Source organism: Gobius niger (genome assembly GCF_951799975.1).
Source record: "Gobius niger genome assembly, chromosome: 22".
In the NCBI taxonomy this organism is placed as follows: domain Eukaryota; kingdom Metazoa; phylum Chordata; class Actinopteri; order Gobiiformes; family Gobiidae; genus Gobius; species Gobius niger.
In genome coordinates, this window is record NC_136873.1 from 11,590,438 (window position 1) to 11,617,258 (window position 26,821).

At 42.6% G+C, this 26,821-nt stretch overlaps 1 protein-coding gene and 2 long non-coding RNA genes across 3 annotated transcripts; all 3 read left to right on the forward strand.

The window, feature by feature from the left end:
* Positions 1-7,614: 7,614 nt before the first annotated feature.
* Positions 7,615-14,683, forward strand: LOC306981213 (deoxynucleoside triphosphate triphosphohydrolase SAMHD1-like; the record flags this gene model as incomplete). Its single annotated transcript, XM_079580775.1, has 19 exons — positions 7,615-7,677; positions 7,742-7,902; positions 7,965-8,080; positions 11,047-11,144; positions 11,212-11,453; positions 11,524-11,534; positions 11,579-11,652; positions 11,710-11,810; positions 11,873-11,981; positions 12,049-12,140; positions 12,209-12,294; positions 12,366-12,505; positions 13,417-13,506; positions 13,627-13,731; positions 13,800-13,940; positions 14,031-14,069; positions 14,137-14,297; positions 14,359-14,474; positions 14,583-14,683. The coding sequence occupies 19 exons, from the start codon at positions 7,615-7,617 to the stop codon at positions 14,681-14,683; spliced, it is 2,046 nt and encodes a 681-aa protein (XP_079436901.1).
* Positions 14,684-14,745: 62 nt separating this feature from the next.
* On the forward strand, positions 14,746-15,719 carry LOC306981732. The gene is made up of 5 exons (XR_013794137.1): positions 14,746-14,885; positions 14,947-15,050; positions 15,135-15,246; positions 15,308-15,399; positions 15,656-15,719. It is a non-coding gene; the product is annotated as an uncharacterized lncRNA (long non-coding RNA).
* Positions 15,720-16,005: 286 nt separating this feature from the next.
* Positions 16,006-16,557, forward strand: LOC306981384. Its single transcript, XR_013794103.1, has 3 exons — positions 16,006-16,082; positions 16,147-16,389; positions 16,453-16,557. It is a non-coding gene; the product is annotated as an uncharacterized lncRNA (long non-coding RNA).
* The last annotated feature ends 10,264 nt before the right edge of the window (positions 16,558-26,821 follow it).

Here is a 26,821-nt window from a genome sequence, read left to right on the forward strand (position 1 = left end):
AGCCTTCACAAACATGTTATAGACCTGTATATTTCTAAAACATTCAGCTCACTGTGATGTGGCTGTAAACTCAGTGATAATTAGTCCAGTTCTTCACACAGACTGTAAAGAACTGGATTCCCTGCCTGATGGAGACGACGATGACGACGACAGAAACGACCAACACATTCCCGCGGTTCGGCGATATCCCGCTCACTGGCGTCAGAAGTGCTTCAAGGTGTGGGGGACACATTTAAACAGGGGAGGGGGGCTCTCCAAGTAGCAATGCCAGATGAAAATTTGAAATACAGTAGATAATATTCATAAGAGCATAGGATGGTAGAGGTCAGCAAGAGGATGAAAAGGTTTTTTGAATTTTTTAAATACATCAATTACTTCCAAAGTTATAAACATTTCAGTTTTCATTTTTGGCCACTTTTGGTGAAATCGATTTCCATTAAAACAATAGGATATGGTCTGGACCGATTTATCACAAAAAGTGGTACAATTTTCAGCTTCTTTGTTCTCTAACTTTCCCATCTCCCCAAATATCATTCTCAAAATTCACATCCAAGAAGGAAAATTGTCAAGGATTTCAAATATGATGTCAGATTTTAATTGTGGGCTAAGACAATGCAACCAATTTGCATATTTTAACAAATAATTAAGGCGAGACACTGCAGGTGGATACAGAAAACATTTAAAGTGAGTGATATCGATTTTAAACTTCAGCTGTATATTATTAACACAAATCTGAACAAAAACTGTATTGCTGTATTTCCGTAATATTTGATTATATATAAAAATAAGAGTTTATGCTAAAATATGCAATTTTTTGCAGATTAAATCTAAATAATGCACCATCCATGTTTAAAATAATGGTTTAAGCTTTGTTGGTACATTAGATAAAAAGATTCTTTCAGAGGGGATTTGGGATATCTTGTATAGTTTTTTGAATAAGCCAGTTATGGTGATCTCCAAAAAAAAAAAAAAAAAAAAAAAAGTCAAATATTTAGGACTTTTTTTTTTTTTTTTTTAGTTACTTAATTTGTAATTTCATAGTGGAAATTCAGCAAAACATATCCTATTGCATTTCTGTTATTTTGGTAAATTAATCACGTGAATAAGATTGTTTTAAGAGCTAATTTGTAGTTCAAAAACTCCGCATTGTGGCTTTATGCAAATGAGTGCGCACCGCGGAGCAGAGAGGATTTGGAGCGAGACACGTTATACAAGGGAAACTAGCTTCGTAGCCTCACACTGTGGCTGGTGTGGGTGCCCTGTGGACCCCGCTGGTTCCCGGTGTGCCAGGGCATGTTCCAGGGCCAGTGCCAGGGCCATAAACAGCCACAGACCTGGGCTACAGTCGGGCCGTTACCGCGCGAGCGGAGCGGAGCTAACGCGGCTAACGTTAGCTACACCGCGGACTCGCCCTGGTTTAGAGCGGCCGCTGACGGCGCGGCCAGGTTTTATAACTTCATTCAAAAAGCCGCGGATTAAAATCACATTTATATCCCAAACCAAAGCGCAAATAAGAAAGAATACTTCTTATATTTTATGATCATGATGGTGACTTTTCGAAAAATGTCCACACTTTCAGCCACGATTGCGGAGACTTTCCCCCACAATATCTCAGGATTTACAGCAAATATGCAAAAGTCACCAGCACCATTGGACTCGGCTACTCGTGTTCTGTTTGACTGGAAAATATCACGGTCCGGGAACGTGATTTGTTGCCGCGGAAAACGAGATGAAAAAAGTGTTTTTTTCGAGCGAGGTCCAGACTACTGATCGATGATTTTGACGCTGCAGGTGGGCTTTACTCATTCATAACTCAACAATTAATTGGCCTACCGAAGAACTAAAAACACCAGTGGATTCCTTGATTCAAGCTGCGTTTAATGATACTAGATTAATAAATATCCGTCGAATATTGTAACCGCTAGATGGCGCTAAAGCAGAGGAACGCTCATTCAGGTCATTTTTCACCACTCAGTGACGGCTGCATTTTGCGTTGCTACTCCAAGCACCTGAGCCGCTGTTCTCCTGCCAGACCTGGAGCTTTATGAAAAACTGAGTGAATTAGGCTCTTATTATGAGAGGACGCTCATGTTCGCCTGATCATTTATTCAGCTTCAGCCTCTTCACTCCGACCATCGCAAACAAACACCTCTGCAAACCTCCTCTCTCCCCGAATGAACACCTTTCTGAGTGACAGTGCAGGATTTCAGAGGCAGTTGTGGTGAACAGGTCTGAGCTCATTCTACACATTAGGACATGGAGGAACATGTAGGGGGAGGAACATACATAATTTTAACATTTGTAAACTCCGTATAGTCCCTTTAACACTCGTGCCAGCCCGGTGCAGTTTCCCCAAACTCAGGCTACATCATCTTCATCACCCGCTTTGTAAACACATCCATAACTAAAGTTCCTTACCTTAGAGTTACTGGTCAGGCCTTTGTACTGATGAAGAAGGAAAACACGTCCACCTGCCGAGGACCGTGAAGAGTCCTGCTCCTCCAGGATAATCACACACACGCACGAGTGTCCTTGTGCTTTGGTCAAATCTGCCAGTCCGTCCAACGATCAGCCTCTTGTCTTCGTAGTTTAGTTGAGACAATTACCCTGTTCTCCTCCTCCATTGTCGATGCGGCTGCTCGTAGTTGTGGCCGTAAGGTCTCTGGTGCCTGTCGCGGCGGCAATCCCCGAACCCGGTGGTGGCGCCCGGAAGTAAGGGATGCCGTCAAGCTGAAGAAGGAGTCCTACCTGGCCTTGTTGGCTTGTGGGACTCCTGAGGCAGCTGAGAGGTACCGGCAGGCCAAGCGTGCTGCGGCTCGGGCGGTCGCGGAGGCTAAAACTCGGGTCTGGGAGGAGTTCGGGGAGGCCATGGAGGAAGACTATCGGTCGGCCTCGAAGAGATTCTGGCAAACCATCCGGCGCCTCAGGAGGGGGAAGCAGTGCTTCACCAACACTGTTTACAGTGCGGGTGGGGGGCTGCTGACCTCGACTGGGGATGTCGTCGGGCGGTGGAAGGAGGACTTCGAGGACCTCCTCAATCCCGTCGTCACGTCTTCCAATGAGGGAGCAGAGGCTGGGGACTCGGAGGTGGGCTCGCCCATCACCGGGGCTGAAGTCACCGAGGTGGTGAGAAAGCTCCTCGGTGGCTCCGGGGGTGGATGAGATTCGCCCTGAGTACCTTAAGTCTCTGGATGTTGTAGGACTGTCTTGGCTGACACGTCTCTGCAACATCGCGTGGCGGTCGGGGACAGCGCTTTTTCATAGATATTTCAAAGACATTTAGTCTGGGAGTAAACATGATCTCAACGATTTCCCGGTGGGCGTGATTGACAGACGGCATCAACCAATCAGAGCAACGCTAGATACGTCGCAGCAACAAGCGGCAGGAAGCCTTCCCAGAAACGTCCTTATTTACGAGGAACGCTTCCAACGCTGTTTCTTGCTCCAGTTTTAGGGATTTAAATTTTTTTCAAAGGATTTAAAACAGACGAAAGAGCAGAAGAAAACAGTGTATCAGTCGGCGCGCCGCCATCTTTAATGTTTTGGTAGAGTGCGTGGTGGTGAATGGTGACGGCTTCCCTCTCCCGGTGCGTGATTGGACCGATGTAGGTCAAATCGTGAAATGATCGGCTGCGAGCAGCCGCCCAGATGGTTCTTCTTTTGAACAGAAAGGAGGAGTGTCTGGCAGGCCAGGCAAAGCCCAAGCTGCCCATATCACACTGCACCAGTCCCTTGTGGCGGCTCCTGCAGGTGGTGGGTCCACAGGAGGACGGCCCCATGGCACTCGCTCATCTCTAGGTGATGTAACAGTCCTTGATGGGCTCTCATCATAAGAAGCTTCTGAACTGCATAATGCCCCAGACCACCAGACGCTTCTTCTTCAGCATAGCCATGTCTTCAGGCCTAGTAGCCATCATGTTTGCCTTCACATTCTCAGGCACCGATGGACAGAAAAGGGTCAGTGGCACCGGCTCTTCTGTTAAGTACCACATGCAATTTGCTAAGCTCTTCAGAGCAACTTGTACCAATGCTGGCTCTCTCTTATAAGAAAGCAGAGAGTTGTCAAGGAGAAGATCATTTCTTGGGGTGCTTGAAGGAATAGAGGAGGTAAGACACCATGGTGCATAGCAATAAACAAACTGCATAAAGCGATGAAGCAGAGTACGCTGATTTCCTCTAAACACAGAGTCCTTTTCTATCTTACTGCCAAGCAAGTCAATCTTCATTGAATACAGTAGTTTGGCCATTCAACGAGCTCGATGTAGAGCACAAGGTTGATGGAATCTGTGATGGACTTGATCATCTGAATTGAGGTACAACAGGGTCAGAGAAAGTAGTTTCCTGTAGTCTCCTCTGTCAAACCATATGTTGGTGAAATCCTTACAGATTGCAATGATTTTATCCTTGCTACTTTGTAATTCTGCTGGACACTCTGGAATGTCCAGGTCTGCCTTGTCACTGTATGTGAGAGCAGGAAACTTCTCCCTGAACCTGAAAAATAACTAAATCTCTGGACTGTGTGACACCTCAATCTTAAGGGCATTCCAAACATGCATCTGCAGTACTTCAACATGGTGGCGACAAGCAAACCATAATGCTAGCTTACCAGCTAAACCCATTTGAGACCTTCAAATTTCTTCTTCTGAGACAATGAAGAGGCACCTAGAGCCCCGACACACTTGGAGGCGTCACAAGAGGAGTTACAGAAAACAAAAAAGGACAAACGAGGAGATGGTGAAAGACTGTTGTGGAACAGAGGTAGCTGCAGCTGGAAGAGGAGGTGAGCTGACCAGTGCAGGACACCATGCTCTGGGACAAACCCAGGAGGTGCTGCACCATTTCAGAATAAAGCACTTACTTATTTGTTTACAAAAGTGTTTGTATAAATATGTCAAAAATAAAATACGATTATCTCTCATAACGCAAGAGATTCTCGAGTTTTAAGCTTATTTTAGCACTAAAATGTCAATAACTTTTACATTTTCTGAGCAAATGAAATGACATTTTGCATACAATGTCTTGAATGCATACAGTAGCAAACTATATAACTTTAAAACAAAACAAAACCATACTTTTTAGGTTCTGAATTTTTTTCTCACCCCACCCCATAAAAATGCCGATAAACACATCTTGGTGTCAGTGTGGGACCCTTAGATGAACTCTGAAATTTTGCAGAGCTGCTATTAAGCATGAACCTCACCCCCAGAAAAAAGGTTGGTAGAATTGAAAGACCTAAGGGGATTTGATGCACCCTAATGAATACTTTGGAGAGGCACTGTAACTAGTGATGATGAGAGCACACTGTAAAGATTTGACTGTAAGTTTGAGTGTACAATGAAAGTCTGTTTGTGTACTCCGTGTATTCAAAGCTGACATTTGCGTTACATTTGAATTTGGGGCGACTCGGCTCTTCAATTCAAATTAAATTAAAACAAATGTGAAGTCCCCACCAGGGTTTCCGTTAGCCGGCTGTAGCCGACATTTTACGACCCAGCCGGCCAAAGTGGCCGACAAAAACAAAGTCTAGCGGACCTCTGGTCCCCACACTGTGTCTTAAAGAAGAGGCTCATGCCTCAGGTCTGTAATGACATACATCTTCTGTTTGGATTTGTAATGTAATAAGGGGCGGTGCTTTTCCTTGAATCTCCTCCACTGTTTGCAGGAGCACATTTGTGAACGTTTGCATAATCATTTGATTACTTTGGAAAAGTCACTGACTCTGATGTTTGATGGAAACATTTCAGAAGATTAATCCACAGGCAGTATTTTAATGCTGAGAAGGGAACGATACCAGTTTCAGATCAGAAAATAAAGTTTAGGTTGTTGGTATTGCTGGTATCGAAAACAATAAAAGTATCGATAGCAGAAACTGAAAATGAAAGGTTTTGCTGCTGTTGGTCCAGGGACAGCAGGTTATTTCATTTATTTTATTTTATTTTAAATTTAATTGGTAGGGACAGTGCAAGTTAATGAACAAGCCACACCGCATTGTAACCTTGTGCAGCACTTTTGCAATAATTCAGATCTTTATTGACATGACACCAGAGGCCTGTGGCAGAGATATCCTTTACCTTGGGCTAATATTTCATTATAAAAACAAATATATCAAAGTTTTACAGACAGAGTGACGTTTGAATTGTTTGAATTGTGGACAACTTAAGTTCTCAAGTTCTCATCCAGGACCTCCTGGATGAGAACTTGTCAATTGTCTTCCATTTCTGGTCTCAGGACAGAAAGTGGTGAAGCAGTTGTCAATCCCAAAACTTCAGGAAAACTTCATGGTACCTACCATCTCACAGGCAGTGACAGAAAGCATAGACCATGAGTGGGGTTTGCAGAATCCCTTGGCCGGTCGGAAGAGTTCCTGCAGTCTTATCCTAGTTAACGAGGATATCATGAGACATATGAGTCAAAAGGTTTCTCAGTCAGTGAGGGTAAGAGCAAAACCAGTTGAAGATTACAGAAACAAACTCTCAGCACAGGTAGGTCTGCAGCTATAGGTTTGAAGCAGTCCACACCATCTGCTGACACGAGTTTAGTGGCACTGACTTACAGCCTCTGGAACAGAACAGAAGGCTGGTCAGTACTTTTCTGGCACTTTCTTCTTTTAGGAACACCCTAACAGTGAGGTATTTAATTGTTGTATGGTTGCGGTGGCATCAAGGACATTGGACAACAATAAAAAAAAAAGTAGCGAGATTAGCTGAAATAAAGGCTGAAAATGTAGAATTAAAGCAAAAAAAACGAAATATAAAAACATAAAATGGTGCAGCACATAAGCAGAAATTAATCTCAGGTGAAGCGACTAAACCACATGAGCCTGTCAGTCTGAAAGTGAATGAATGATGAATTTGTATTTAATTACGACTGTTTTACCTTTTTCATTGCGAGGGCTGATTTGAGACCACTGTGGAGCTGTTTTTTTTAATTTTGTTGTGCATTGTACAAAGACAATAAAGGATCCTGATTCCGTATTGCACTTTAAATATATATTCCTTTTGGAAAAAAAACTACGGCTATAGCCAAAGAGCTTTTGACAAGGAAGCGGAACAGCGAGGGGCGGGACAGCGAGGGACGGGTGTGGTGGAGATAAAGACACCTGCACTTCCTTTTTCGATCAAGTTTGGCATCAGCAGACGCAGCAGGTAACATACTTTTTGTATTTGTCAATTGTTTGTTTTGGGTTTTGTTTAAACTGCATGAATTTTATTATAAGGGAAGGCGGTGAACACAAATTAAATGTAGAAATATCAGAGTGAACCTTCTGCTGTAGATTACTGACATCAATATTACTGACATCTATGTATTACCAACTTTTCTGTCATGTTATGTTTTCAAATAAAAATAGGGCATTTTATGTAGAAAAAACTGTCGATATTTTCAGAAACAAAATCAACAATGGGCAGAGCCAGGTTTAAATGTGAGGTTTTACTTCGTGAGATATGAGCTACAAAGAATCAGAATAGATGTATTGCTATTTATTGGTTTGGTTTTTGAGACATTAGGAACTGGACTGCACAGAGTAAACTCATGTTTGTTGTTAATTTTAAGGTCATACGTGAGTAAATGTTCAAGAGCTGCTGAAGTCCCACAGACTTAAACACGTCGATCATAATGTCAGCTGAGGCGAGCTCTTCAGGGTCTGTCGCACCTACACCATCGCAGGAGACGTCGAAGGTAGCACTGACTTTAAGCCCAAACATTCACACTTCCTGAGCTCACATTAAAATGTGCTTTTCAGGTGTTCAATGACCCGATCCACGGACATATGGAGTTCCACCCTTTCCTGGTGAAGATCATAGACACGCCTCAGTTTCAGAGACTTCGAAGCCTCAAACAGATGGGAGCAGCTTATTTTGTTTATCCTGGAGCGTCTCACACCCGCTTCGAGCACTCACTCGGGTACGTGTAAAACAGGACATTTACAAGCTCCAGTTCCCTGATTTTAAATGATGTTTTTACAGAGTGGCACACTTAGCAGGACAGCTCGTGCGGAGTTTGAAGGAGAATCAGCCTGAGCTTGGTATTGACGACAGAGACGTGCTGTGTGTGCAAATCGCCGGTCTCTGTCATGACTTGGGTGAGTTTCATCAGTTTTATTTACATAAAGTAAGTTTGGTCTTTAAAGGGGGGGGGGGGGGGGGGTTATGCTAAATGGACTTCTTCAAGCTTTCCATCATGTTATTCTGTCACTCCCTCATTAAAAACATGCCTGAAGTGTTGCCTTGGCACATTCACGTATTTCTGAGTAATCTGTAAAAACTCTGATGGCAGCCATTTTGAGTAATCTGTAAAAACTCTGATGGCGGCCATTTTGAGTAATCTGTAAAAACTCTGATGGCGGCCATTTTGAGTAATCTGTAAAAACTCTGATGGCGGCCATTTTGAGTAATCTGTAAAAACTCTGATGGCGGCCATTTTGAGTAATCTGTAAAAACTCTGATGGCGGACATTTTGAGTAATCTGTAAAAACTCTGATGGCGGCCATTTTGAGTAATCTGTAAAAACTCTGATGGCGGCCATTTTAGGGATAGGTTTGCCTGAGTCCTCCTAGGAACGCCCCCACCTCCTGGAGACGCCTCCGAGCTTTGGTCACCAGCCGAGTAACCAACCACTGCTCCTCAGCAGAACCCCCTCCCCACTGATGCCACAGACAGCGTGTGGAGGGGGCGTGTCTAAAGGCTCAGAGGTTCTTAAAGAGACAGAGGCCTATTTCAAGACATTCACTACAGCCATTTTGAGAGAGACATTTTATACAAGGCAGTTATTAGGGTGCTTCCTCGTACTGTGTAAAAAAAAAAAAAAATAATTAAATCTGCTTTCCTCCAACCCTGCATTTGATGATGGGTCATATAAAGATTCAGTAACCAACATATTAGCTAATTTAAAGAATATTTAGAACTTGCTCAATGCATAAATATTGTTCAAAAACATAAATAATACAATCGAATGATCCTGGAGCTCTGCTGTCGGGGCTTCGTGTCCCTGGTAGGGTCTCCCAGGGCAAACAGGTCCTATAGGTGACGGGTCAGACAAAGAGCGGTTCAGAAGCCCCTTATGAGAGACCAACAGGCCCGGGTTAATCATGAGGCCGTCCTTCTGTGGACCCCCCACCTGCAGGAGGAGCCATAAGGGGCTGGTGCAATGTGATTTGGGCATCTCCAACAGCCCCCACGACCCGGCAACGGAAAAGTGGAAGAAAATGGATGGATTTCAATCAATCAATCAATCAATCAAAGTTTATTTATATAGCACTTTACAGCAACACCAGGGGGACCAAAGTGCTTCACAGAAAGATAAAACACATTTAAAAACACCAAATAATTGCAACCTAGACACAATTCAGTGCTCAAGTATTAAAAGCAAGTTTGAAGAGATGTGTCTTTAATCTGGACTTAAAAAGGGACAGGTCAGTGAGAACACGCAGACTGAGGGGCAGGCTGTTCCACAGTTTAGGTGCGGCAACAACAAAGGAACGATCGGCCCACTGTTTGTACCGGGACCTGGGCACGTCCAGAACCATCTGATTGGCAGACCGGAGACTCTGCTGGGGCGATGTACGGTCAACAACTCAGACAAATAAAAAGGATCGAGACCATGGAGGGCTTTAAAAACAAACGTAAACATTTTAAAATCAATCCGAAAACGGACCGGGAGCCAGTGCAAGGAGGAGAGGACGGGAGTGATGTGGCTGTGTCTGGATGAAGAAGACGGGCTGCTGCATTCTGCACTAACTGTAACCGGTGGAGTGACGACTGTGGGATTTGTTGTATTAGGGTCTAAAAGCATATTTTCAAAAAGTTTTTTCAAAACTGATGGCATGCATTCTCTGTATAAAAAGTGTCAGGTGGAGTTTTCTCTAAAATTTAAATAGTTTCCAAAAAAAGTGTACAAAGTCAAATCTTTGCCAAGTATATCTTAGACAGCCTTTCTCCTCTGAACATTTCATCAGTAGTTTGGTTTTATTGCTGATTACAGCATCGGTCAGTTACAGAGGACCAGGGACAGAGTGCTCGGTGTCAGCCCAAAACAGTTATCGGTTCAGTATCGGATGTTTTAAACCAATATCTGATTTTTTTTGTTTCTACTTTTGACTCTGATAACTTATACCAGTGTTGGATCGGTGCATCCCTATATTTTTTAGATGGATGTTTTTTGCAGTTGCACCACCTGACATTAGCAACTAATTTCAAATTAAATTGGCTTTTATGTGGACTCTTGCATTAGCATTAGCATGTGTTAGCATGGGTAAACATTTTCTTTTAAAACAAATTAAGACTTTTAAAGTAAAATAATATTTTCCAATATTTACATCGGTTTTACCACCTGTCAGCAAAACTGTAGTCGTTTTAGACCACATATAGTTGAGTTTGTTTTGATTTAATTGAACGTAAAAAAAAATGTCTGAATCTTGGATTGGCGCCATGTGACTTTTGAGAAGTAAAAACTTCAATAGAGTTGAGCAAGTCCTAAATATCAATATTTTCAGCTAAAACTTTTTTTTACAGCTTCTCTATAACAAGCATCATGTATGGAGGGTTGGAGAACACTGCCCTGAAACTTTCATTTTTTAGAAACACCCTAGCAGTTATTCTAATTTACTGCATTTACAGTCCAACAGAAGGTTTGTCATCATTGTAGTGTGATATAGACTGGTGCTATGGGACTGAAAAAAACATAATACCCCCTCTTTAAAGACACCACAGCGTCTGGGAGGTGTAAATCACAGAATGTTTGAATGATACTTAAAGGCCCTATACCTGATTTTTGTTATTGCAAACAACGAAAGGGGAAGCTGCTAAATTAAAATGTTAGCTGTCGTCCAAACTCATTCGTAACTTTCCTAATTTATTTGTAGCATCCAAATTCTTTACAGGGACAAGTTTATGGGCAAATTTCACAACTTGCAACTCTGCAAGTTGTGAAATTTGCCCATAAACTTTTCAGAATCACGTTCACAAAAAGCTGCAAAAATAGCCTGAAAGTTCATGAAATTGATACAAATTTGTACTTTTGTGTCACTAAAGAGTTCTTTGGTGTTTTTAGGACACGGCCCGTTTTCTCACTTGTTTGATCAAGAGATCATTCCCAAAGCACTTGAAAAAAAGAGGCAACCTGATGCCCAAGCTAAGGCCCAAGCTAAGGCCCAACCTAATGCCCAACCTGATGCCCAACCTGATGCCCAACCTGATGTCCAACCTGATGCCCAAGCTAATGCCCAAGCTAATGCCCAAGATGATGCCCAAGCTAATGCCCAAGCTAATGCCCAACCTAATGCCCAAGATGATGCCCAAGCTAATGCCCAAGATGATGCCCAACCTAATGCCCAAGCTAATGCCCAGCCTAATGCCCAACCTAATGCCCAAGCTAATGCCCAACCTGATGCCCAAGCTAATGCCCAACCTGATGCCCAACCTGATGCCCAACCTAATGCCCAAGCTAAAAAGTGGACGGTAAGGCACAATATGTTTATATCAGTATAAAGTGAACGTTGTTGACTGATCTGGAATATTTCCTCTTCAGCACGAGGAAGGGTCAGTCGATATGTTTGATTTCATTGTGAAAAACCTGAAATCAGAGTATCTGAACGAGGAGAATGATGGAAAAGATCTGGCCTTTATCAGAGAGATGATCTTCGGACCAAATGACGAGGTAAACTCTCTGCAGTCTGGATCACTTCGACTTTCACACTGACTGAGTTTCCAACAGGGCGAATACACCGGACGCCCACGGGACAAGGCCTTTCTCTACGAGATCATCTCCAACAAAAGGAATGGCATCGACGTGGATAAGCTGGACTACTTTGCCAGGTTTGTTCATTTCAGGAACATTCATGAGTTTGAAGAACGTCACATTGATTCTGTTTCAACAGAGACTTCTATCATCTTGGAATAAAGAATGAGTATGACCACCGTCGCTTTATTACGTTTGCCCGAGTCTGTGAAGTGGACGGAGAACGACAGATCTGCACAAGAGACAAGGTGCTGTGATAAAGTCTCTGAACATGATCTTTCATCTTGTGAATGTTCTTTCCTGTTTCACCTGCAGGAACTGGACAATATTTATGAAGTTTTCCATACGAGGCACTGCATCCACAGAAAAGTGTGCCAGCACAAAACTCTGAAGATCATAGATCACATGTGTGTTTAAGTTCATCAAAAGAGTCGAGTTCACTCTGAAACCGTTCATCAACTTTAATTTATTACAGGATTACAGAGGCCTTACTCGAAGCAGATGGGAAACTTAACTTTTCTAAGGAGATACATGACATGGAGAAATACACTGAGCTCACGGGTCAGTGGGTCGTCATTAAATCCACTCTTTTAATGCTTCCATACATGCTCATATTCTGTTCTCTGTTTTAGATTGTGTTTTTGAAGAAATACTCTATTCTAATGATGCTCGTCTGAACAAAGCAAAAGAGATTCTAGAGAAAGTTGTCTCTCGACAACTGTACAAATATCTTGGGAAAACAAAAATCGACGTAAAGACTGAAGTCACAGAGGTTTGATATTTTCTATGTATTTATGATTCTGTAATGCAGTGATTGAGTCGTGACCAAACCTCCCTGTTGAGTCTAAAGTCATACACACAGCATGTTTATGAGTGTGGAGCGTGTTTAAAAGTGCCTGTGACAGGTTTTAATGCGTTTCAAAATATGACTTATTCAGAAAACATCTGTGGTAAATAATTTAATTAATTAATGACGAAATGTTGGGCAGAAAAGTTATTTTTATTTGAATGTTAAAGCTGCTGACAGGAAGTGACGTTTGGAGACACTTTTTATGTGTCGGCTTTTCTTTATTTCCAACACTGTTGAATTTCTGTGATTCTCTTTGACGTTAAACTATAAATATAAAAAAAAGTTCATTTATTTCTGTAATTCAACTTAAAATGTGAAACTAATATATGATATAGACTCATTACAAAGTGACAAATATCAAGCCTTTGTTATTACTTTGATGATTATGGTTTACAGTCCATTTTTAAAATATTCTAATTTTCTGAGGCTTTTAATTTGGGTTTTTACAAGCTGAGCCATAATAATCAAAATTATAACAAATAAAGGCTGTACATTATGTCACTTTGCATGTAATGAGTCTATATCATGTATTAGTTTCACAGTTTAAGCTGAATTATAGAAGTGAATGAACTTTTTCATGATAATCTAATTATACGACGAGCACCTTTAGTTTATGGTACTCCTCAATGAGCTTCAGAAGGTCGTCGCCTGAAATGGTTTCCAACAGTTCTGTGAAGTGAAGTTCTGTCAGTAAAAATCAGGAAGTGAAACTATAAACATCACAAACATGGTCAAACATTTGAAACATCAAAGAAAAACCTTAAATCTAAATATATTAAAGGAGCCTTCAGCGAGTTATATTTTCCCTTTTTTTTTTGGGTCATTTTTCCAAGGATTTGATAAAAGAATGGAAAGATGAACTGGCTCGAATGCCCACTTACAAAGGTGAACAAAAACTCCAGACAACGGACTTCGAAATCATTGTGAGTGAAAATATTTGCTGCTGTTTTTTCTAAAGGTTTATTAATATTTTATTATAAACCACGACCCGGCCCCGGATAAAGTGGAAGAAAATGGATGGTTTATGTATTTATCTTTTCCAGGAAACTAAATTTGACTTTGGGATGAAAGACGAGAACCCCATTGAGAACATGCATTTCTATAGCAAGTTTGAGCAGGAGAAAGCTGTGAAGATTCCCTCTGAGCAGGTCAGGACTGCTTTCTCACTGTTTACACTTTGATTGTGTTCAGTTTGAAACAAAGTGATGTTCCTCAGGCTTCACAGTTTCTCCTGCCGAGAAACTTCTCTGAGAAATGGATCAATGTCTACTGCAGGAAACCTGACAAAAAGCTTCAGACTGTGGCCTACAGACATTTCTACCAGTGGTGCCATAAAAAGAAGTTCTCCATTCCTCCAGTAATGAGTCTGCAGCTTTCTCCTAATGACTGTAATAAATACACATCTTTAATCATGTGCCTTCTTTCTGAACTTCCTCAATGATCCAAGAATCCTCCTCATCGAGAGCCAGCCGAGCCACAGCCGAAGGTGTTCTGCTCTCAGCTTTTATCTCCAGTTTATCTCCCATGTTAGAGCTAAATACATGTGTCCTCAGGTGTTCAATGACCCCATCCATGGGTCCATGAAGTTCCACCCTGTCCTGGTGAAGATCATAGACACGCCTGAGTTTCAGAGACTGCGCTTCATCAAACGGCTGGGAGCAGCTTCGTTTGTTTATCCCGGAGCGACACACAACTGCTTCGAGCACTCACTCGGGTATTTACACGATCACGTCTGCAGGGTCGATGTTTCAGCTGAAACTTACCATGCTTTTCAGAGTGGCACATTTGGCAGGAAAACTGGTGCGAAGTTTACAAGAGAAGCAGCAAGAACTTCTTATTGATGAAAAAGACATACTTTGTGTGGAAATCGCTGGTCTGTGCTGTGACCTCGGTGAGTTGAAACTAATCTATATAATCTGTCCTTGTTAACCATGTAATGTTTTAGCTTTGATAAGCGTTTGAAATGTCATAATCAGTGATTATTGTTTAATATTTGCAGGACATTGGCCTTTTTCTGAGGAATTTGATGAAGCTTTTCTTCAAAAACACTTTCAGACTGAGACTAAGAACATTGTGTGTATTCTACATAATGTGTTTTGAAAACTGCACTGTGTTTTATTGTTATTAATAAATTACTAATAGTATTTCTTCAATCCAGAAGAGCAAAGTATCTGCTTTGCTGTTTGATGAAATTGCAAAGAAGGAGAAACTGACAGCACAGAAGGTGTGTCTTGATAAACATGAGACTCTTAACGACGAGGATGTGACATTTATTAAAGAAATGATCGAAGGAGTGAAAAAGGTACTGGGTCTGCATTTCAAATCCTCTGTAAATCACAAACTGATCACATGTTCTTCATGAGTAGGAAGAAGGAACAGGTCGTGGAAAGGAAAAGCACTTCCTTTATGACATCGTGAACAACAGAACTAACGGAGTGGATGTGAAGGTCTTCGACCGTGTGGCCAGGTGACGCTTCACTTCAGTAAAATGATATGAATCATTCTACATGAGACTCATCGACTGTGAGAGATGACCTTTATCTCTCTGTAGGGACTGTTTTCAGCTGGGCCTAAAGACTAACTTTGACCATCAGCGAATCATCAAATTTGCCAAAGTGTTAACAGACGAGAACGGAGACTCTCTGATCTCCTTCAGAGACAAGGTGAACACACTCAAACTGTGGTAGTGACTGAGTTCCATTTGACTAAGTTGTTTTTGTGCAGGTGATGAGCACCATGTACGACCTGTTCCACACCGTCGCTGCTCTGCACAGTAAAGCTTACCAGCACAACGTGACCATGGGCATCCAGCTGATGCAAGTGTCTGCACTGTTATAAACTCTGTGCATGGTTTTGTTTCACACAGATCACAAACACATCACACCACATTCACTTATTCACACTGTGGAAACGTGGCTGTCCTCATGAGCCGGCCCTTTACAAACGGCTCTGCAGGTCTGGCCCTGGGCGGGGAGTGGGCACAGCCTAACAAACTCTACCACAGCGGTCCAAAGAAACAAACCATCGACTTCATAGAAAAACAGCTCAATCCACTAATGTTTGTTTTCTCAGGATGTCAGACGTTATGGACAAACAAATACAACATATGAAAACCCGTATGACAGAAGAAGAGATTGTGAAAAAAGAAAAGATCTACTCTGGGCTGACAGGTGAGATCACAGTCACTTCACCTCCTTATGAATATGTTCTACTCTTTACACTGATGTCTGTTTACTGCAGACGGCCTGTTTGGAGACAGAGTCACAGTAACAGAGGCCAAAGAGATTGTGAAAAACATCCACTCACGGAAACTCTACAAGCATCTTGCTTCCAGTCAGACCCCTAAAGACCAGGTAACTGGTTCTGTCTGTCTGTACTTTGTTTCTTTGCTGTCGAGACAATGTACTTTTATTTGTGTTTAAAGAAGAAATTCAAAGATGAACTAACTAAGGAAATCAAAACAAAGCTTCAAGTGGAAGAGAAAGACATCGGCTTCTACGTAAGTGACTTTGTTTCTATGTAAGTGATCACTAGTGTAATATCTCAATCTTGTCTTTGATCAGATTAGCACCATACACTTCTGCAAACGAGCGGGCTCAGGCCCCACGGGCTCAGCCCCCACGGGCTCAGACACCCCGGGCTCAGGCCCCACGGGCTCAGACACCCCGGGCTCAGGCCCCACGGGCTCAGACCCCACGGGCTCAGCCCCCTCGGGCTCAGGCCCCACGGGCTCAGACCCCCTGGGCCGCATTAAGTTTTATGATAAGAGTGGAAAGATTCTCCAGGAGGATAAAGTTGAGGAAAAGGTCAGTTCAAAGTTTATGTTTTTTTCCTTTAAGCAACTTCGCTGACTCAAAACATCTTTCCAGAAACAAGAACTGTCTAAACTCCAGATCAATGATAAGCAGTGGATCCATGTCTTCTCTAAGACGGGCGTCAATCTGGATCTGGACAAAGTTAAGGAGGTATAAAACCTCAGGGGCCACAGCTTCTACAGCTCTGTGTCCAGGTCATTTCTAACCAGTGTTGTTCTTTAAACAGATTGTGAAAGACATGTTCCTGCTCTGGTAAGAACTAAACCAGGAGGGTTAGGGCGCCACCTGCTGGAGAGAGCACCGACTTGTGCCCTGAGGTCCATGCTCCAAAACATGGCCGACTGTCTGTGTTTGGAGCATTTGTGTTTTATTTTGGTGTGAAAGTAGAGCTTAGAGGTTTCAGTCAAACTGACGAGTCGAGGTTTTCATGTGTTTGATAGTTTATTATCAGAATCTCGTAGAATACAGGACGTTTTTAAGGTTTCTTCTTCTGGTGTGTTTTATTTCTGGCGTGTTTTATTTCTGGTGTGTTTTATTTCTGGTGTGTTTTATTTCTGGTGTGTTTTATTTCTGGCGTGTTTTATTTCTGGTGTGTTTTATTTCTGGCGTGTTTTATTTCTGGCGTGTTTTATTTCCGGTGTGTTTTATTTCCGGTGTGTTTTATTTCTGGCGTGTTTTATTTCTGGTGTGTTTTATTTCTGGCGTGTTTTATTTCTGGCATGTTTTATTTCTGGTGTGTTTTATTTCTGGCGTGTTTTATTTCTGGTGTGTTTTATTTCTGGCGTGTTTTATTTCTGGTGTGTTTTATTTCTGGTGTGTTTTATTTCTGGCGTGTTTTATTTCTGGTGTGTTTTATTTGTGTAATTATCAGTGAGTGGATCATATGTATCAAAGAAACTGGATGTGTTTAGATTCATAATGGGAGCGTAAATGTCATGTTTAAGGCGAGACTCTGCAGGTTAATAAAGGAAAACATAAAGATATTAATTTGAACCTTCTGCTGTAGAGAAAAACATACATTGCAAGTTTTCAGTGATTTTTTATTTTCATATAAAAATAATGCGTTTTATGCCTAAAAATGCCCAAAACGTCCTGTATTTTCAGTGACAAAATCTGAATAACAGATTGAGCCAGGTTATTTTAAAATAAGCTGTTTTTTTATCTGTGAAAATGCAAATTTGGTTTTGTTTTGTGAAATTCCAAACTCAATAAATCAGGTTAGGAATTAGAGATGCAAAAAATCCCTCTGAAAAAACCTTCAAAATATTGTTGAGTCCGATGACAATTTCCCAAATGAATCTGTGAGAAACATTGACAAACTGAAATATTTAAACATGTTATTGTGAAGATTAGGCATAGTCTTTGTTTCCAGGTGAAAGTTTATATGTCACAGATCAATTTGGCCCAAAACTTGAACAAAAGAGTTTTGCTGCCGTGCCTCCCCTTAATTCTGTAGGTTTTGTTAGTTTTGCATTTAAAGTCATAGGGACAAATACTCTTGAGTAATAAAAATATCTTCTTTATTACAACAGCATAAGTGTCTATTGTGCATCAGTTACAGCCGACGGTTTAAGGCAGGGGTTCCCAAAGTGCGGCCCTTTTCAGAAACAGTCATTTTTACTGCAAGTTTAATTATTCTACACAATTCTAACGTCAACAACACACATTTGTGACCAGTGTTGTGGATTTTCGTACTCAATCTGAAAGGAAAAGCTGAAGATGTGTTGTCTATGGGTAAATCTGCAGGCTTCTTCCAGTGTGGGGGTGTGCAGCCCCAGAGTCCACTCTCAGAAACGTGTTTTTTTTGTGTTCGTCGTCACATTTATCAACAAAGTTTTTGGCCAATCTTTTGTTGTGTTTTTGACATATGTTTACCGGTCTTCTGTGGCCTTTTTGTCATTCTTTAGCCGCCCTATTGTTGTGTTTTTGCCACTTTTTTTTTATAGCTTGTTACTTTTATGTTGCTGTTTTTTTCTTGTGTGACATTTTTATCACTTATTCATTGTATTTTTTATTAATTTTTTTGATCACATTTTTGTCTTTATTATTATTATTACTATTATTTACTTATTTACTTAATTAATGTTTGGGTTTATTTTATCTATTTATTTTTTCTTGCTGTTTTGATGTTTGTTTTTTGGATAACGTATTGTAGGGTATGAGGGTTTATTAATCAATTAATTCGTTTATTAATTAATTAATAAGTTGTAGATTAGCCTTAAAATTTAACGGGGCACCAGTTCGGAAAGCGAACAAAATAAAAGTAAGAATAGGAGGCTAAACTACAGATTTATCTGAAGGAAATGAGGTCTTGGACGTACACATGGACCCTTAGTCTGAATAATAAACACAGACATTACCAAAGCAAACTGTGGTTTATGGAGGTTTAATGATCAGAATCAATTAGCAGACGGCATTAAATATTAAAGTGCAAACAGAATAACTTGGAACCTTAACAGGATGAATAATCAGATAAAATGTTCTAAAATTGTATCTGAAAGTCAGTAAGGTGGTTAGAGGTTATGTGAGTCTTATTGAGCCAGGTCTATGAGATACGCTTACGACCGTGAGAGAAAGGCTTTCCACTCCAACTGTGGTCCGGCTTCCAAAGTCCTGGTGACCGACGTCCTGTGGTTTCTCTCGGATGGCTATCTCAGCTGATGCAGGCGAGGCGGGGGGGTCTCTCTCCAGCTCCTCGGGGCCTTGGGGTTTGGATTGACCAGCTAGACTCAAATTGGTTTCGCTGAAAGCTCAGCGATCAAAAATGTTGTTGTCTTGTAGGAAAAATGCAAATGTTCTTAAAAGAAGTAACTGGTAGTTACAAATCACGTCAAACGACGGGCTCAAACTTAAAGTTCTTGTGGTCCATCTGAGACAAAGGAGAGGTCAGAGTTCAGCGGGGGATGTTAGCCATGTGCTCATCCTGCCGTCTCTCCTTCTCCAACCCTCTCAGAAGCGCGTTTTAAAAAGAAGAGAGTAAGTGTAAGGGAAGTTTCTGGCTATTTCTCCTTCCTTTATACCAAGGGGGCGGCCCCTTTTTCTCCGTGGAATTCGACCAATCCCTTCAGTCCGTAACCCGATATCCAATCCCAAGTGGGAATGCCTTTGGGAGAGAATTCAAGAAATACATTTCTATTGCGATAAACACATTAACAACTTCACAACTTTCCAAACAACATTTCGACAGTATGTTTGTACATTGCGTCTTTGTTGACCTGGGGAAGAATTCATCATTAGAACAGATTGGTTGAGTTCATTCTCACTGTCCATGAATTGAAGAATTGGCTTATTACTCAAATCGGACGTTTGAGATTCAGTCTTTAGTCCAATTCGAAGGTCAATAGAGAGTTTTCATCTCTGGTTGTGAAGGTTAAGGATAGATCGTCACAGTCTTTTTCTCCTGAACTGTATTCGATCTTATCAGCCATTCACAAGAGTGAAGACACGTCTTGAAGTGGGGGTTTTGGTTATCTCTGGAATGCGGTAACCACGGTGAAGGCAATAGGCGAACCTTCACACGCTACAGTCCCCTCTTCGTGGCAGGCTCCACCCTAAGGCGGAGGTTGGCACGCCATTTCCGTGATGTGATGGGATGGCCGTTGACTGAAGACGATGCCCGATGTTCATTGACACAGAGTCGGCTCAGGTGTTTGCTAACTGTGGCAATATTAGGCTAAATGTGTGTAGCAATAGGCAAGTGTGTTTACAGACTAGGTTTAGTCTTACGTGTTTGTTGCTGTGGCTACAATGTTAGCTAGAAGCTATATGTGTTGCATTGTGTGCAACTATGCACGACTTAAGTCCTAAGGGTTCGACACCTAAATTTGGAAAAGCGGTAGAAGCGCTAAATTTACTGAGGCGGTCCATTGAAAAACAAAGTCTCTAGAGTTGCTGATATCTAAGGCTGCGAGTTCACCAAGATTTCCTTTACAACAAAAGATTTTGCACAATGGATTGAAGAGTCTTAAGCAATACTTGAGCATTGACAACTGACTGCTGATTGAATTGTATTCTGTTGTCCAGAGTTTAACTGCAGTCAAACTGAAAACAAAGCCTCAATGGTTATGACAGCATGCATAGAGGATAGCAGAGGTTAGTAAAAAGTTTAAAGTAGTTCCCCCCTTTGGTTAGAGAAGGAATTGCTATTGAAAAACTTTAGTGATTGCTATTGACACTGAATAGACTGGCTAGTGTCTATTTACAAACAGGAGCTGTGTTTCCTGTTTATTTACAAGTGTGCATCTGGAGCACCAAGTTCATCTGTCCAGTGGACTAGATGTTTTGTTTCAGAGCTTGGAGGCAGTTGCGATAACTTACCTTGTTCCCTGATAACTTACCATGCCATACTGGTTTGGTAATGGCAGGTGTTAAGTGTCTCTGCTTTTGGAGATCGTTCTGTTTATCTCCAAACCTTTGGTTTGTGGGCTTTACCCATTTCTTCAGACCTGATGTCTGACATTGGCTGCAGGTTGACCTGTTAATCGTGCCTTTATCATATGCATTTGTACATGCATGTGGGCAGCAGGATTCCTTTTGCCTTATTTCTCGCATTGTCTGAGTGCCTTTGTGGGCCGACAGAGAGGATTTATGTGCTTGAGCCAGCGCTACCCCCCTGTGGTTCGGGTGCACCATGAGCATAAGAGAAGTGAGTGTGTCCGGGCCAGGCTGGACCCGTTGGCGGGACCAAAGGCCGAAAACATGAGGTAAGGATCGTTCACAAGCAGCGTCTGTGTTAGGGACGACATTGGAGAAGGCATCAGACCGAGGTGAGGCAAGGTCTGATAAGTGTGAGCAGGGAAGCTCAGAAAGGGTGGAGGAGGGGGTTGAGGTGGCCAATGAGGCAGCGTGAGGGGCCACAATGGAAGATAGGGTGGGAAGGGTGGGAAAAGGCTGAACAGAACCTGGCTGGGTGAGCTGGGGTTCTAGGCTAGCCTTTACAGCGTTGTCATCAATGACTGCCTGCTTGGATAAGATCTTCAATGAACTTTGAAGTTCATTGTTTTGTCTGGGGTCACAAAGGTGACCTTGAGTCTTCTCTGGGTGCATTTGTGGACAGTTCAGCTCAGGTAGAGCTGTGTCCCTGCACAAGAAGTTGGTTTGGGGTCTCCAGAGGCTGTTCTGAGACTGAGTTGGGTCAGAACCTGACTTCTTGTGTTTGTAGTCCTTATGTTTTGGGACAGGTGTATGTGTTAGAGTGGCACACTGAAAGATCTCACCATAGTTTCTTGGATGTGAGAAAGGCCAAGGTTTCAGCACCTGTGCATAAAGTATTGATTCTTTGAAATCAATAAGAGGCTCAAATCGATTGAGGAGATCCTTTCCGATAAGGAGAGGCATCATATCAAGTGGAGACACAAAGAATGGATGGACCACTGTCATCGGTCCAATTGTCAAGCGAATGTACGCCATTTCTGTGAATGCAGTTTGAATGTCTGCATATGGCTGGATTTCAAGGAAGCAAGAGTGAAGATTTATTTTTCTTCTTTTATGTTGTAGTGCTTCCTGAATTTCACTAAAAAGAGAGGTTGACATTATGCTGACGTCAGCACCTGTGTCAAGCATTGCTTCCTCTTGGAGAGCATTCTCAATAGTGGTTGGCATGTAAAATTTTCCAGCCAAACCTTTTTCAGTGAGATTACACAGAAAACGTTTGAAAGGTTTGAAGAATTATAAAATATATACAAGGTTTTATACTGTTTTTTATTCTTATTACTGTTTAGTTTGACTTAACAAAATGTATGCGAAGTATTCTCAGTTCTCTGTTACAGCGGAAAAGTACCAGAGCACCAAAGTGTGTGAGCACAAAACCCCCGTGCCCCAAAAGTAAGATAAACAACTGCCTTCCTCCAGAAGGATCCTATCAGTTGCCACATTCCATTGAAGACATAAAATTGGGGGTCGCAGGGCGGAACTATGTGATGCAGCAGAAGCACTGGAGCCAAAGGAACCAATGAGATTTAGTTTTAGGTTCATGAATATTCCAATGTTTAATGTGATACAAATACTCTGCTTCCTAGTAAAAAATCCAGTCTCCTATGGAAATGGACAGCTGGTAGACTCGATGTTAGGGAACTAGGGAAGCAGAGCTCTGTATTAGATGACCTGTTAGGGAAATAAACCTTTGTGATTTAATCTTCTGAATCCTGGGTCATCTGTGCTGGTATGTGTTATTAGCTGGTAGTGTAGCGTTGTTTGTCAATAACTCTTCTTCCAGTGTTGAACACGCTTGGTGTTGTCCGACGTTTGGGTAATTAATTAGGAAGTGGACAACACAGGAGAAGGAGTGAAAAACTCCTTAATCTCAACATGTGGTGACCTCGGACGTGCTGAAGGGGGACTTATAGACAGACAACACGGGACGCGGCTGAGGTCCGGTCTCCTTAAAACTATTTGCGGTAGACATACCAGACATTCTTTTCCACATCCAGCCATCAGCGATTTCACGGACGTCCAATTAGATTAAGGTAAGACGACTTTTGACTTCTACTAAAATGTGAGTCTCAAAGTACGTCTATTTGGCTATTTTCCAAAGTTTAGTTTAAAGATTTTTACTGAAATCGACTGTTGGCTGGTATAATCTGTGAATTGATGGTGGAAGGAATAAGGGACACACGTTAAAATTATAAACTGTTGAAAATAAAGTAGAGAAAAAGTAGTGAAATTACAAAAGAAGTGAGAAATAGTGAAGAAGAAGAAGAAGAAGAAGTAGAGGACTGCACGCTGGGTTTTACCCTTTAAAAGCCGAAAGGTGCGTAGGTAGGACCTCCCAAGCCCACGGACGCGTGGACTAAAATTAAAACGTTGAAATAAGTCGTTGACGGATTTGGGGACCGTCTGAAATAGTGGGTTAGAGTCCCAAATAGCAGAGAAAAATTAATTAAAGAAGTGTGAGAAGAAAAAAAAAAAAAAAGAATTAATTAAAGAAGTGTAAAAGAAGTGTAATAATGTGTGAAGTGAATTAAAGAGATACGTGAAGTTGTTTTCGCGGAGAGAGAAAAAGGAAAAAGAAAAAGAAAAAGAAAAAGCGACTAGAAGGTAAGAGAAATGTCGAGAAAACATGATTGTGAGAAATGGGTTATGTGGTTGTGCCAGGGAACGGGCTTCCTGAAGGGAAGGTCAAAGAAAGAGGTAAGGAAGGCAACAGAGGCGTGTGCACAAATGTATGAAGAACAAAAGAGAAATCCTAAGGAACCACATGATTTAGGAACACTCTGTGGAACGCTGACGGCGGGAGTAGAACTCTGCGCTATGGAAATGCAAGATGCGGAAGCAATGAAGAAAAAAAGAAAATTGGGTAAGCAAGACCTAAAACTCACAAACCTCACAATAAGAAGATATTTTAAGATCAAACAAAGAATCGAACCGGTCTTGGAGGCTGCCGTATCTAAATGGACAAAGGAAAAAAAGATTTTCTCCCCCACTTCGGGGGGCGGGACAAAACAGCCCCTCCCACAGGGAGGAGGCCCCGTCTTGGGCCCTTCGGCCCCTCTTTCATATGAGGCGGGGGGAGCTGGTGGCTCTCTCTACCCTCGAAAATCACTTCACAGACTTCTGGATCTGGATGTGGCTCCATCAGACCAACTAACGAAAGAAGAGGCACGAGAAGCCTTCGATAGAATTCAGAAAATGACCAAAGAAGCGCATGATACAGCATTGGAAAGACAACGAGAACTTTATGAAGACCAGGTTAAAACAATGAAAGAGGAAGCAGAAGGGAGGAAAGCAGAAGTTGATGAGCTTAGACGGAAACTAGAGGAATTCACACTTAAAGCCAAACCAGACCCAGTGGCAAAAGGAACATATCCCCTAATTCCCACTGGGGCGCCAGCGGTGGGAAATGTTCTCCCTATGGCATATAAACCACTTAAATGTACAGAAATACAACAGATGAAAAACACCCTGCCACCCCTACAGGAAGGGGGCAGGAAGTGGTTTCGCACTCTTCAAATGCAGTGCGCAAATGCCACATTAGCAGTAGGAGATTTGAGGGGCCTGGTGGCGTCGTGTGCTCCTCCGCACGCAGTGGATCAACTCCTGAGAACATCCGGTTTGGACAATCTGCCCCTGCATCAACCTTTTGACCCACATGTAGAAGGCTTTTTAGCGGTGGTGGAGTTAATGTATCCCCCTCCACACCCGCAGCCCCCAACCTTTTCCGCCTATTTACCTGGGATGTGCCCTACTAAATTCTTGGAAGAATGTATTCAGGTTTATGTGAGCTCAATGCAAACTCACCCATACAGAAACCCCCAAACAATGTGTCTGTTCCTCCAGGGGGTGTTGGATGTTTTGCCGGAACCAATTAAAACAAGCCTGATGAGTGTTCCAGGATTGTCTTCGGACTCAACTCTCTTTTTGACACATTTAAAACATCACGCCGATCTGTATAACAAAAAACAACGCGAGCGCGAAACAAATTTTAAAGAAATGCAAGAAGAATTGCTAAAATCTCAGCTGAACCAAGCACGGCAACAGGCCACAGCTGCGAGAAAAGACTGAAAAAACAAGGCCCAGGGGCAAATGGTGGCAACAACCTCGACAACTGAAATAGCAGACACGCCTGCCCCATCACCCGCAAGCGCCTTATACGCCTCCCAATCACAGCCCTTAGGGCAACATAACCCCAACATGCTCCCACCAATGCCCCAAACCCAAACACACATCCACTTACATGGGAACTAAGGTGGGAGGGGCAGAGGGAATAATAGGGGACAGTTTAGAGGCAGAGGGTTCGGCGGGCAGGGCTATGGGGGACGGCAGCAACAAAATAACAGAGACAAGTCATGTTTCCAATGTGGAGGAACCGACCATTGGGCCAAACAGTGCCCTCAGTCAGGATGTTACAATTGTGGAGCCACAGATCACTGGGCTAGAGACTGTTCCTAACCCCCAGCCCAAGCTAATCCAGGAGGACGAGGTGGGCCTCCTCTGAGAAATCCAGCGGGAGGGCCTGGCCCTGCACCGTGGAGGCGTGGGGGTGGAGGACATAACTACCCTGTGTACGACACCCAAGGATGTTTTCCCTACGACAGGGATGACCACTGCTAGGGGTGCCCGGTGAGTCCTGGCCCCACCCCAGAACCGTTTGTTCCTGTAGAGGTTGGTGGGGAAAAGTTGATGATGCTCGTGGATACGGGTGCTACGCATTCTACGATGAGGAAGGCTGCCCCGCACATGCTAAGTGATAAACACATCAACCTTTCAGGGCTCACTGGAAAAGTGACCCCTCTACGGATGACAAAGAAATTGAAGAGACATTTTACAAGCTACGGGAGCTTCCATCTAATGCTCCCCGGACGCAATGCAGGTCACATGGTCTAATGGACAGAAAATCACCTGCACACCTTCAACCTCTCATGGACTTTATGTTTTTCGAGAGGACCCTGAATATCCTGGTGTTTCAATCTACTGGCTCCTCCTTGAACCCGATACCCCACAGAAGAATGGAAACCATGGTTCTCGATGCTGCACCCATATGCCCCTCCCAAAGACCCACTGCATTGCACTCTTTTATATGATAGAGCATTAGACCCTCAATATCAGTTAGATTTTGAAAAAGAGTTAAAGGGAAACACATATACGATAACAGCCACCCTTTTCTATGTCCACAAAACGGGAGTTGTTGCCCCAGTTGTCCTGCCTGAAATTGTGAAACCTTTTTATAAAAGAGACTCGCTTACTGACCCACATATCTCTCTATTCTTAGGCTCTGGTCATGAAGAGCGCGAACTAGGGCCTCTGACTTATAAATTGAACCACACCCTGGAATGGGAACAGACCGGACTTCTTGGTATAATGTATAGTCCATTTGAAAAAGCTTATAAAGTTGACATTGGTTCTTGTACTGATGCAGTTGTAGCAGACGAGGAATTTCTCTCACGGTCACACGGCCGTGAACTTACAGATCATGAGGGGACTGCTCAAAGGCTGGCTGGGTTCTCAGGAGAGCTGTGGGCGGAAGGGCCCGCTGACATTGGACATTGTAATAAAGTTGATCCAGTGGTTCTAACGGTGCTCCCTGGTGCACATGTGTATGTCCCCAGAGGCCATTTCGCCATGATAAACAGAGACAGGGCATAGAACAGGCCTTAACAGAATTATGGAACTCTCCCCGTTACTTAGGACCTTTTGAAGTGACTCAGAGGACTGCTACAGCAGTTAAAGTGCAGGGAAAAGACAGCTGGTTTCATTGGACACATCTGAAACCTTGCTCGGACAAGACCGGCTACCACTGGTCCCACACTTTGCCTAATGATGGTGAAAGTGGGTCTGGGAGCCCCACTGAAGGGGGTGGGCAAGCAAACCCACAAACCCATAAACTTGAACTAGAGATAAAGAAGGACAAAAGCTCCTCTCTAAAGTCATGGCTACAAAAGCTAGGCCCACTTAGGTGCCCATACGGGGTGTGGGCTGTAATACTAGC